We start from the raw sequence: 12,072 nt of genomic DNA, 5'->3' as shown, positions 1-12,072 counted from the left end.
AGGAAAGTAAACCACACTATTACTGGGATGTTGAATCTGTTAGTCATCAGCACGTTCAGATCTGACTGCAAGATGGCTCTGAAACAACTATTCATCAGAAAGTACACTAACAGTCGGCCAATGGCAGGGGTGGCTATGCTTTTTCGTTTCTTCTAACATTCTCTCTTTCCATTTGTCTTTGAGAGATTGAACAGGAATAGCGGTCATGTAGAGTACGCAAATATACATGGATTTTCTATTACCGTTGGCATGTGAAATTGAAGGGCGGAAGGATTTCAGTAAGCAGTCTGAGCTGCTTGGCCTTTGAATTTGTATTGCTTTCTTGTTGTACAAAATAAAGACAGACTGTTGAGTAGACGTGATGTTACTCCCTGGACTCTGGCGGTGGGGATATTTTAGTGGCACTCCGTCGTTCTTCCTGAAGAAAAGAAAATACAAATATTGCACTTGACCTCCATGGACGGCTTCCTGCAATGTGTTAAATTAGTTCTGGGATGATTTTGTTTCACAGCCTTGTGACTGTTAATGGGAGGCTCAGCCGAGATGAATAAATACGGTATTAAGAGGTTTAGAACGAGTATAGTTCTCTAATGAAGCATGTCACTGTAAAACAGAGGATAAAAAAAACCTTGTTTGCAGCTTGTAAGTGCTGAGGACATTCAGAACCTGGCACTGCCTTTTGAGATGGAAATAGCAGTTGGCTTAACCGTCAGTTCTTTGACTTCTCTTGGAAGAGTATTGCAGATACTGACCCAACTGACTGAGGAGCGTTTTATGAACTGACAACATTGTGCTCTTTCTTGCTCACTTTACATACAAGGCACTTGTAAATCAATACATCCTGTTTGTTCAGTTTCTAGAGTACCAAAGAACACTGATGCTTAAATGTATATTTCAATGTATTTTATTGAGAATGATTGGGGAAGGAGTTGTCTGTTCCACACAAGCTCTTCAAGAGTGATAAGGAATCATTCTCTAAAATATCTAAATCAGGAATGAACAAAGTATAGCACATGAAGAATAATGTCTTCTTCTGTCCTATTAGTCACTGAATTAGATCTTCTTTTAGGGTTGCTAGGCTAAAATCACTTTGCAGACACGGGAGGATTGTGCAGTGTAAAAAGTATTTTCTCATCCCTTGTTTATATGTTTTTGAGGGACTTACATATTACTCTGCTGTTTGACAAGAACTGTTTTGAAGTCCCATTAATATTCAGGCTGTTCTACAGTGGTCTAGGATGCTAGCTGTGACACCACAAACCTATTTTTGTCTGAATGAAAAATGAAATTGCAGCAAAGAACCCTTGCACATTTGTGATTGATTCTCCTGGAATTATAGCATATCTATTACCTTCAGGCCAATCCTTTGACAGTAACCTTGACCTACTTTTATCCTCGTCTTACTGAATTGAGGCTCTGTTCACTTCCTGAAGCCAGAGCTTCATTCTGCTCTGTAACGTGTAAAGCGAACAGTGGTCATAAACGAATAGCAAACGGAGAAGGACGTTCTTACAGATGAGCTCACACAGTCCAAGGTGAGGCAGTCTCGGCTCCACATCTGTGATGGCGGCAGAAATGTGTGTCAAGTGTAGCGCTCTCAGGCCTGCCATCTGGTGTTAGAGGGTGTGCAGGTTTTGCTTTGTTTTTTTGCTGAGCTCATCCAGCTCCCACTAACACACAAAAAAGGAAAATGCTGCTGCTTTCAGCAATAATCCTGTTAAAGTACAGCTTTCGCAATATTGCAGCTACTCAGTTGGTTTTCCACTCTTTTAATAACATATGCACAAACAAAAAACAGGGAAAACAGGACCGCACTGCCATTAAAGAGCTGTCCTATTACAAATCTCATTCCTCCTCACTGCTCTTCTCAAAATGTAAAAAAAATAAAATAATCATGTTAACCCTTTAGGACCCAGTGTGACATATGTGTAACAAACATTTAATAGGATTGACAGAAATACATTATCCCAATTGACCAGGCTGTATGAAGTAAAATATGAAGAGATGCAGTTCTTGGCTGAGAATGTCTTGTTGCTTTCTCCATCTTATTTTCTTTTTGGATTTCGTTATTTTGCATCTACTTTAAATATATCAACAACATTGCTTATTATTATTATTATTATTAATGTTATTGTTGTTGTTGATAAGTAGCAGCAGCTCAATTTAAAATGTTCTATTCCTTTAATTAAAAAAACTAAAATCATCTGATTACCTTAATTAGCAGAAATGTCCCATTCTTGACCTACTGCTTGCTAAGTCACTTAAATGTCTCCATGTTGACAATTCATAAGGAATATTGTCTAGTGTCTAGTGTTAAATTGGAGACTGCAAATCAATCCTGGCTGCCTTTGTGCCTGAAAGAGGGATCAAGGAGATTAACTGCTTAATGCAGGCTTTGTATAAATTGCCTGTATCATTTATTTTCCTTTTGACTAATGTTATGAAGAAAACCCTCCGCTTACAGTGTGAATGCGTAATTCGTTTTCAGATTTTTTAAATATGTAAAACCGTCTGAGCTAGTGTAAGCAGACAATGGGCTATTTCTTGAATACTGATTAAAAGACAACCACAAACATTTTTTAGTAGTATATTTGTAGTATGAATAAGCAGGTAGACAAACAGATGGAGAGAAGGACAGGATTCATAGTAAGCCATCTGGAGATGTCCGTTTCTTCAGTGCTTTGTTACGGACACCTACGGAAAGCATCTATAGAAAGCATCTATGGTAACTTCATTTGATTCTTGGAAAAATGTATTATTTGTTAGATAATGTACCTTGAATCTGTATTTGGTTCATAGTATTATTTACACAGTGTGCTGTAAGTATATGTAAGAATGACTGTCTACATCTTTCCATATCTTTCTAGGTTTCAAGGACAAAAATTGCAGAGTGGTTCAGTTATTTTAAAAATGTATTTATTTCGTAATTGATGTGTGTGTTTATGTCTGAATTATCTGATTGTAAATGAAAACACTTATCACAAATGATTATAATCACATTTTTTCTCTACTGATTAGTGCTCTGAGAAATGTTTTCAGCTGTATTCACAAATGTAAAGTTGACATCTGAATGTCAAATCTTGGGAAAGGTATACAAGTGCTGTTTGATATTATTGTGAATTCAAGGATTATTTGTACCGATGCTACCCTGCAATTGTTTCACCTTATAATAAGTGAAAACCATTAACTGTTAGCTTTGGAAAATCTGATTTTAAAAGATGACGTCAAAAAAGCATTTTTTTAATTCAAATATTATGGTGCTTTTTTCAAACAAGAATACATTTTCTGTTACCTGAAACAGCATACTTCATAACAAAAGAAATGTCATCTGGTTGATAGTGTGCTGTGTTGTAGTTCCCGCAGTGTGCTTTTTACCTTTGATGCTGGAAACATCAGATTTTTTTTCCCCTCTTGGTTTCACGTGGAACAAAACAGCATTATTGTGTCTTTTCATTGTGTTCTTATAAGCACGTCTCATGAATTCAAGGTCAAATATGTCTGATTTGTTCCTTTACCATTCCGCAGGTTGGGTCCTGCAAAAAATGGCTTTCATGTTGTGTTTGTTGACAGTAATAGATCTGTTGCAGACAAAGTGAATGGTAATGCTGACAAAGGAGCATGAAAATGAGATTCTTTTGGGCTGTTTTGTCATTTAGCACTAATAAAATGTCATCAGGTGAACAAACAAAACAAAACCAAACCTATTTGCATTCTAACCATGAAGCTTTTAATATTTAAAGGCAATGCGTAAACTGGAACATTTCCTATTGTCTGATGTTACCTGCCTATAAATGTGTAAGTAAGCTTCTTGTCAGAACCCATCAGACCAAATCCAAGCTTTTTCTTAACCTAATCATGCTTTTATATTAATGTAGTGTGAGGATTAGCAGACTGCTGATATGTAATATAACACAATACACATGATTGTTGGTTTTAACAGCAGTGAACTGGATTCATGGAATTATCAATGCTGAAAACTCAATAATGTTGTTCACTTCCTCTGACCTTCGCGAGAATGTAATGCGCAATTGTACTACTTTTCTTCCCATTGTTGAACATCAGGGTATTTAAAAACACACGTGTTTATGTGATGGACTTTCCCATATGTGGAGGGTGTACAGGTCGATAGAAATGGGTCGATTTTTTGTTATTCGTCATATTCATCATACAGTGAGAGTTTCACATTTTTAAGAAAATGCCAGTTACATGCATCTCAGGTTTTATACTATCGACTGTGTTTTGTTTTTTACCTCCATATTAGTCATTAATTATCTTTTAGGTTACTCCGTTGGATAATTTTATAGATTACCAGGTTGTGTAAAGTTTAAACTATTGTTTTCTAATTTCAAGGATTCCTCAAATACTTTGTGACATATAGACTCTGAGAAACTGTGCAAGTATGATATTCATAAATTTGCATTGTTTGCTAGAGGAGAGATTGAATGGAATTGGTCAATATTATTGTATAATTTCTGTAGACATTACAGGATGAGTCATTTTATTTTTAAATGAGTTTCAATAAATGAAAATCAAGAAGCAGTTACTGTATGTACCTTGTTAATTTTGAACTGCAGTTACAATCACTTCTTTTGAATGGGAAATTGGTCTGCACTTGTGAGCAGCAACACCTTGTGGAGAGGCGACCAAACTGCACAGCCCATTTTTCCATGTCAATAGGGCAGAACAACGACATCTGAGTAGTTCTGATTTGCAGAGATTTGTTAAGTGTGTGTTTTCTTTGTCTTTTTCAGAATAACTACCTTGTGTTCATGGCAGAGCTGTTCTGGTGGTTTGAAGTGGTGAAGCCATCATTTGTACAACCCCGTGTTTTAGACCCTGAAGGTATGGTTAAAAAAAAATAAAAAAAATGCTTTTTATTGTATTTAGAATATACCCTGTTGTGTGAAATGCCGGTAATGCTGTGAAATAATCATATGTTTTTTGTCAGCTCCGGAGCCAGTCCAGCCACTGCGAAACATGCCTACAGTGCCCATTTCAAATGCCACCAAAAGAAGCTTTATTGAGAACCCTCCCAGTACAGACCAGTCCAGGTTGAGTTAATTACATCCTTTTTTAAAGCACTGTTTATGTCATAATAGGTCTCCGGAAAACCACCCAGCATGCTTTAGAACGGTGGTGATCAAATCCCTGCATGTCAATTAATTCCTAGGGTATTAAATAGGTGTGTGAAGTGCACATTAAATAAATATTTCCTTTGTATAATATTTTCCTTCTTTATTCCTGTGGTGTAAGAAACTTTAGGTTAGAAACTCTGTGTGTGGATAGTATCAAAGAGGTGTCTCCTAACTTAAACTTTTGTATTTCCCTCTCCAGCCTGCCCTTGTCACCAGCAGAGTCTCTTCTGCCCCTCAGGCACACGCAACCACATCCTGAAATGGCCACTTCGGGTAAAAATACTCTGCATTACAACCTACGGAAGTATTCACATGCATGTAAATATATAACTGTAATTATGTGTTGTGTAGCTTATAGTAGTGCATTTGTTTTTTCAGGTGTGATGAAAAGATCAACCTCGATGTCTTACATGGATGGTTGTGTTGGCACGTGGCCGAAGGAGAAACGGTCTGTATTCCTATCGAGAGTAAAAGAAACAGCTTTCCAGAACTATTAGCTGACACTGCTTTGAGTATTAAGTAGATTCTTACCTCAGTGAATCAGATCGAACTTCTTTTCAGAAGTTATTGAACATTCATCCTAATAACTGACCTTCAGAATATGATACAAAGTAAAATACCAGGAGAATGAAAGTAATACTCATTTATTTATGCATTGAGATTGTAATCTTGTCGCTTTCTTTCAATATAGGTCATCAGCTCATGGAGTATCCTTTGACATCCCATTCGACAAAGAGAACTCTATGCAGATGCCTTCAACCCGTAGTAAAGGGATGACCAGGTCTATCAGCACCGAAGGTCTAGGGTTTAAAGTCAATCACCTGCCCAGAAACATCAAGAGAAACCTCTCCTTCCAGCCTGTGAACGGGCAAAATGAAAAGGAAGGCATTGAGGAGGAAGCGTTTACAGAGTGTCCCACAGGCAGAGAGTCCTCTGGCAAGTGGCCAGGAAGAGCGAACAAGAGGGGCCAGCACGGGCTTTCAAATGGCCCAGTCACGGATGACATTGGCAGTGTCACAGGGACTCCAAGTATTGAGGAAGCTTTGAAAATCATTCACAATTCTGGGAAACCCCACAGTGTACTTCAATCTGACAAGGTCAACAATGGATTTTTCCTCCATAGTCAGGATTTAGGAGATTTGGGTGCAAAGCCTAAAATGGAAGAAGCTGGTTTGGATTCGGTGGCAGAGACTAAGGGAGCTATGAGTCCTGATACTACAGAGGTGGACACGGGGATTAACGTGCGCACAGAAGATATTCAGGAGACCATGGACGAGGACTCCTCTCTGAGGGATTACACTGTGAGTATGGACTCGGACATGGACCATGACTATGAGTTGAAACCTGGCCACCCCAGGGAAATGACAAGCCCGTGTCCCAGCTCAGTCAGTACCAAGTCTCAGGCTGGGAGCACCGCATCCTCAAGCTCTGGGGTCAAGATGACCAGCTTTGCGGAACAGAAGTTCAAGAAGCTGAACCACGTTGATGGCAGGAGCAGCGGAAGCAGCTCCCAGAAAACCACTCCAGAGAGTTCGGAGTTAAATATCCCTCACATGGTGGCCTGGGCTCAAACCCCAGAGGAGAGCCCAGTCCGAGCGGCAGGGAGGGATCCCACCCAATTGTTGGCATCGGAGATGGTACAGCTGAGGATGAAGCTGGAGGAGAAGCGCCGGGCCATTGAAGCCCAGAAGAAGAAGGTGGAAGCAGCCTTCACAAGGCACAGGCAGAGAATGGGCAGAACAGCATTCCTGACCGTAGTGAAGAAAAAAGGAGACGGCACGTCACCTCTGAGGGAGGAGGCTGCTGGCTCAGAAGATGAGAAACTCTCCATGGAAAGCCAACCCTTTAAGGTGGCAGCAGACAACAACCTCAGGCCTGGGAAATGTAAAACTGAAATTCCAGATCATGTGGACCAGGCTCAGAACAGATGGCTGAAGTCTCCCAATGATGAGAGCTTGGGAGAAGTCGACCTGGTGGAGTACACCAAGTCCATTGAGAAACTCAACACATCTCTGAACTTCTTGCAGCAGGAGATGCAGCGCCTGGCTCAGCAGCAGGAGGTGATCATGCAGATGAGGGAGCAGCAGACGTGGGTGATCTCTCCTCCTCAGCCCTCTCCCCAGAAACAGATCCGGGAGCTCCGCACTGCCACCCGATCCACCGGATCCTTGTCGCCGGTGTTGTCCTCAGCAGAGTCTCCACGGACGTCCCACCGATCCCCAACGAGCATAAAGAGGAAATCTGCGTCCTTCCACTCCAAGACCCCAAGGACTCCCAGGCCAAATGAATTAAAAATTGCTCCTCTCAACCGTATTCTAAACACGCCCCAGTCAGTCGATAGCCTCCCTCGCCTTCGCAGGTTCTCTCCCAGTCAGACCCAAACGAGCTCCTTCGTGTGCCTTGGTGATGATGCTAGCTTTCCCACTGAGACCTGGACCAAGGAGAAATATGCCACACAGGAACTCAAAGCAGCTCTATATGCAGAGGCAGAAGGTTCAGAGAAGAGTGAGTATGTGAAGCCAGCTGGCAAACCCAACAAGAGGGAGGAGTGGACAACAAGTGAGAAGGTTGCAGAGGCCGAGCTGGATAAGGAGATGAAGCCCATTGAATCCACAGTCTCAGAAGTGTTATCTCAGCCAATAATGGAGACGTTTACAGTTACCCCCACAGAAAACCCAAGTGATCTTATCGGCCAGAGTACTAGGAACCTGATTGAGGTTCCTCTGTCAGTGTTGAAGCCTCTGGACGGACAGGAACTGGAGGAAGTGGGAGAAGGGGAAACAGGTGGAGAGATGTACGATGAGGACCAGAAAATGTGCTGTGGATTCTTTTTTAAGGTAAGAATGTCCTTTTTCATCTAACGACTGTCAGTGATGCAGTTAATTATGTAGGTCTTATTTTATAAAAGATTAAGAAAAATGCTTTTAATTGTAAGACAATAGTCTTCTTTGAATTGTTTTTATCATGTTCTGTATGGCTAGAGACGTTTTTAATTAATTCCAATATGCAAGAATATTCAAGATATGATGCCCTCATTTCACTAATTTAATTATGCCTCAATTCCCAAGGATTTTTTTTTTTTGTTGCAGTGCTTATGATTTAGCTAGCAAGATAAAAAAAAAACACAATCAGCTGATTGCTATGAGGTGGCATTTTTGCCTCCTGAAGATCTAGGTCAGGAAAGTCAGGAGGCTCAGAGGATAATGAATCTTTGCTGCCCACAGGACGACATGAAAGGAGAGGACGACATGGCGCTGAAGCGGGCGGCGCTGCTGGAGAAGCGGCTGAGGCGAGAGAAGGAGACGCAGCAGAGGAAGCAGCAGCTGGAAGCGGAGCTGGAGCAGAAGAAAGAGGAAGCCCGGTAAATGACCAGGGTGTCCAAACACTTGTTACTGCCATTATTGTTTTTATTAATTAAACCCTGACGGAAGAAATTACAACTCTTAACCTTTTAAATGCTACATCCTGCTTCCTTTAACGTTCACCATTTACATTGATATTTGCAGCTTTCTGACATAAATACACTAACGACGTATATAGTGAAGTCCATGACCTTGAAGATCAGACTTCAGGGTTTCCCAATCAAAGTCAGAAGTGGACCCCAAACACGGCAAATTAGTTCTATAACATATCTTCTATTTAACCCCCCCCACCCCGCAGGGTCAAGGCTGAAGAAGAGCGTCAAAAGAAAGAGGATGAGAAAGCACGCCGAGAGTTCATCAAGCAGGAATACCTCAGGAGGAAGCAGCTCAAGCTGATGGAAGACATGGACACGGTGATAAAGCCGCGCCCTGCCAGCTCCAAACCGAAGAAACCTCGTCCCAAATCTGTGCACAGGGATATAATGGAGTCCCCCAAAACCCCCGTCAGGGCACCGGCAGGTAACACCGGCCACGGTCTCCACGGGGTCTGTTCTGTGCCCGAGGCTTGCTTTGTGCCACCTGCAACCCAATTAGAGTCGCTAGCTGCATTTCTTCAGCACTTGCTTAATAGCTTCCTTGTTAATCGCTTTTGGTTTTAAATCTTTAAAAAGCGTAAACTTACATATATGCATGCAAATCCTTAACACCAGCAACGTTTCTGTAACCTGCAGCCTTACTCTCACCTGGACACTAATGTTTCGGGAACACTTTACAGTGACGGGAACCAGTTCTTCATGAATTATGGACAAATTCAACAGGAATAGCATCTGAGTTCACGTCTGCTGTTGATCATGTGTTATTCCTGTGATATTCATACCTCAGTTCATTAGGAATAAGTGCCCTTTATTGTGAAGTGTGACCAGTTTTTCCAACTTTGCTTCCCTAATCTGCATTAAACGTGTTTCTGCTTCAGTGAAACTCACTGCCACCTGCACTGTGATTGAAGCTTTAAAGATCTGATTGTGAACTGTTTCGTCAAGACCAATTAACGTGGGTATTTCATCGTTTTTATCTGTATATGTATTAGTGTAGACTAAATGGAGTGCATTCAAACAGAAGACAGAATACATTTTATTTGGTTTGTTAAGATTAAGATGCTGTTAAAAGTTCCAGTTAACTGGAGTTGAGTGAGTGTTTGAGGAATTTAATTATTATTTATTTCTTACCCAGGGCGACTTAGAGTTTTCACAAGAAACATTTCCAGAGCGTTACAAAGTACAGTAAATGTGCCGTCCTGGCATTATAATTATTCATGCATATATGTAAGCATCCCTCTTACTCTTACTTAAATTAAAATATGTTGCATAGGTGGATACAAAGTATTCTGAACAGACCCTGTTGTTTGATATAATGATTTACATTGTGACAACTTTGTGTTTTGAATCCAGGTTCACGCCCTCGTGTTTTTTCAGTCTCCAGCCTCTCTCTGGCCTCCCTGAATTTGGCCGACACTGACAGCGTGCACTCGGGCAAGAGGACGCCCAGGTAACGGATGTTTTTCATTTATTGCCATGATTTTGTAATGCATTTTATCTTCATTAATTACAGGAAATGGGATGTGTTATAGCTTATACCGAAAGGGAAGAAAAAGTATCATTAATCTAAATATTTACAACATTCCCTCTTCTACTGAAGGCTGGGAAGATATTTGAAATATGAAAAAGACAGGAAATGTCCAAATCTTGTACTAAAACCATCTTACTCACAGTAATAAGTCTCAAGAGGTTTAGGAATAAAGAAAAAACACATTTATTTGCTTTTACTGGTAATATAAATTCTGATTATCATGGTGGTGGCACACAAAGTCCTTCTTGTACGTGTTCCATATTTGTTGCTTCATTGGAAGAGCCCATAACTTATCTTTAACACTCTCTTAACCTGCCTTGAGCGTTACTGGGAATTGCATGACTGCCAGTAGACTTTCTTTTTAAGCATATCCCTCCGTTGTTCGCCCTTTGTTTCACCTGTGACCCATCTCTCTGAGTCACAGGCCTGATGCTCTTTCTTCTGCCTCCTTGTTTCTCTCTTTTCTGTTTTTCCTTTTTGTCTCCCCCTTTCTGGAATTTTCAGAAGCAGTAACATAGCCTCTGGCAACCTTTACTACTTATTGAAATCTTCTAAACTGAAAAAGGCAAGGTTAGTCTCTTTGATATGACCTAACTCACTCCATTATGTCTGCTCCTGTTTACTGGATGGAGTAATTCGTGAGGTGACGTCGACACGCCGAGTTTAGCCAGCTTAGTTTTAGGAACGCCAAGAGGACAACAAGATGTCTCGCTACAATTCCCAAAGCTCTTCCATTCAGTTGTCATAACAGGAATCTGATTAAATGAGATACTCTTGCAGTTGCAGGAAGTGAGTCGAACATTTAAGGATATCATATTGAATTATTTGTATTGTTTTTTCCTTTGAAGAATATATTAACATAACTAACATATTTTGATGTGGTCTCAATGGTCACTCGATCATTTGTGTACAATACTTCTAGTGATGCAGAGAAATACATCTCACTCTACTGGCACTTTATAATCTCATATGAACAATATATCCCACTTTGATTCTCATATATTCTTCATCACATTTGATGCCTAATTAATTCTCTTTCTGCATTTTGTCAGAACCCCAGTGGCTCTGTTTAATTCCTCTCTCCTGTAGAAGTCAGAGATGCTTGGAGTGTTTGTTTGCTTTTACAGAAACTTTCCTGTATAAAGACAAATAATCCTTGTTCTTCAAGTTTTGTGCAGAGCTACGCGCTGTTCAGAAACCTCAAAAGCAATCTTGCTGGCAAACAATGTAATAGACAATCCACACGGAGGAAAAGGGGGTCAAGGTAAGAAATGACAGGTCACCTGGTAATGTTGACCGTCTCTTCCAGGCCGGAGTCCGCCGATGGGTTTTTATCACCATGTCGTTCAGGCAGTCGCAATGGAGAGAAGGACTGGGAAAACGGCTCGACGACCTCTTCTGTGGCTTCCAATACAGAGTACACAGGTATTGTTTGCTTCTCGGCAAGTTTTTTCCTCAGTTACGCAGATCCATTGACTTCAGTTCACAGGAAAGAGAGGATTCTAGCAATTTAATGTTCAAATTACAATTGAATAACTGTACAGTAACTAGAACTTATGCAATCACATAACTATATGGTCTGACAAGCTTATAATAAAATAATAGGTCAGGAAAAATATTCCGCATAAGAATGTTTTCTTTGATATTGAATCGATTGGAGTATAGTTTGTGACATTACAATATAGGTAAGTCTGTGTTTGATCCACAAACAAATTGGATGCTGAATAGGTTTTTCTGATTTGACTTCTCTATAGGGCCAAAGCTGTACAAGGAACCAAGTGCAAAGTCTAACAAGCACATCATCCAGAATGCTTTGTCTCATTGCTGTCTGGCAGGCAAAGTAAACGAGGGCCAGAAAAATAAAATACTGGAGGTAAGAAGTTACTGTTGAGTTTAATTAATATAACACTTTTATTGTGTACTGTCTTATACTGCATTTAATATTTTAC

General features: G+C 40.4%; 1 protein-coding gene across 7 annotated transcripts in view; it reads left to right on the top strand.

Annotated features, from left to right (window-relative positions):
• The window catches only part of camsap2a (calmodulin regulated spectrin-associated protein family, member 2a), a 45,275-nt gene that overhangs the window by 29,314 nt on the left and 3,889 nt on the right, over window positions 1-12,072 (top strand). For 2 of the 7 annotated variants that reach the window (XM_066691620.1, XM_066691622.1), the window contains 11 exons: window positions 4,752-4,842; window positions 4,949-5,051; window positions 5,335-5,408; window positions 5,514-5,583; window positions 5,827-7,972; window positions 8,360-8,496; window positions 8,796-9,016; window positions 9,946-10,042; window positions 10,628-10,693; window positions 11,433-11,548; window positions 11,878-11,996. In XM_066691620.1, coding sequence (XP_066547717.1) covers window positions 4,752-4,842; window positions 4,949-5,051; window positions 5,335-5,408; window positions 5,514-5,583; window positions 5,827-7,972; window positions 8,360-8,496; window positions 8,796-9,016; window positions 9,946-10,042; window positions 10,628-10,693; window positions 11,433-11,548; window positions 11,878-11,996 — 3,240 coding nt within the window. The remainder of the gene's footprint in view (window positions 1-4,751; window positions 4,843-4,948; window positions 5,052-5,334; window positions 5,409-5,513; window positions 5,584-5,826; window positions 7,973-8,359; window positions 8,497-8,795; window positions 9,017-9,945; window positions 10,043-10,627; window positions 10,694-11,432; window positions 11,549-11,877; window positions 11,997-12,072) is intronic. The other 5 variants (XM_066691625.1, XM_066691624.1, XM_066691623.1 and 2 more) reach the window with 3 other exon arrangements.

Source organism: Amia ocellicauda, chromosome 19, assembly GCF_036373705.1.
Source record: "Amia ocellicauda isolate fAmiCal2 chromosome 19, fAmiCal2.hap1, whole genome shotgun sequence".
Classification (NCBI taxonomy): domain Eukaryota; kingdom Metazoa; phylum Chordata; class Actinopteri; order Amiiformes; family Amiidae; genus Amia; species Amia ocellicauda.
Note: the sequence above shows the minus strand (reverse complement) of the source record. Positions and strands in the feature narration are given on the sequence as shown.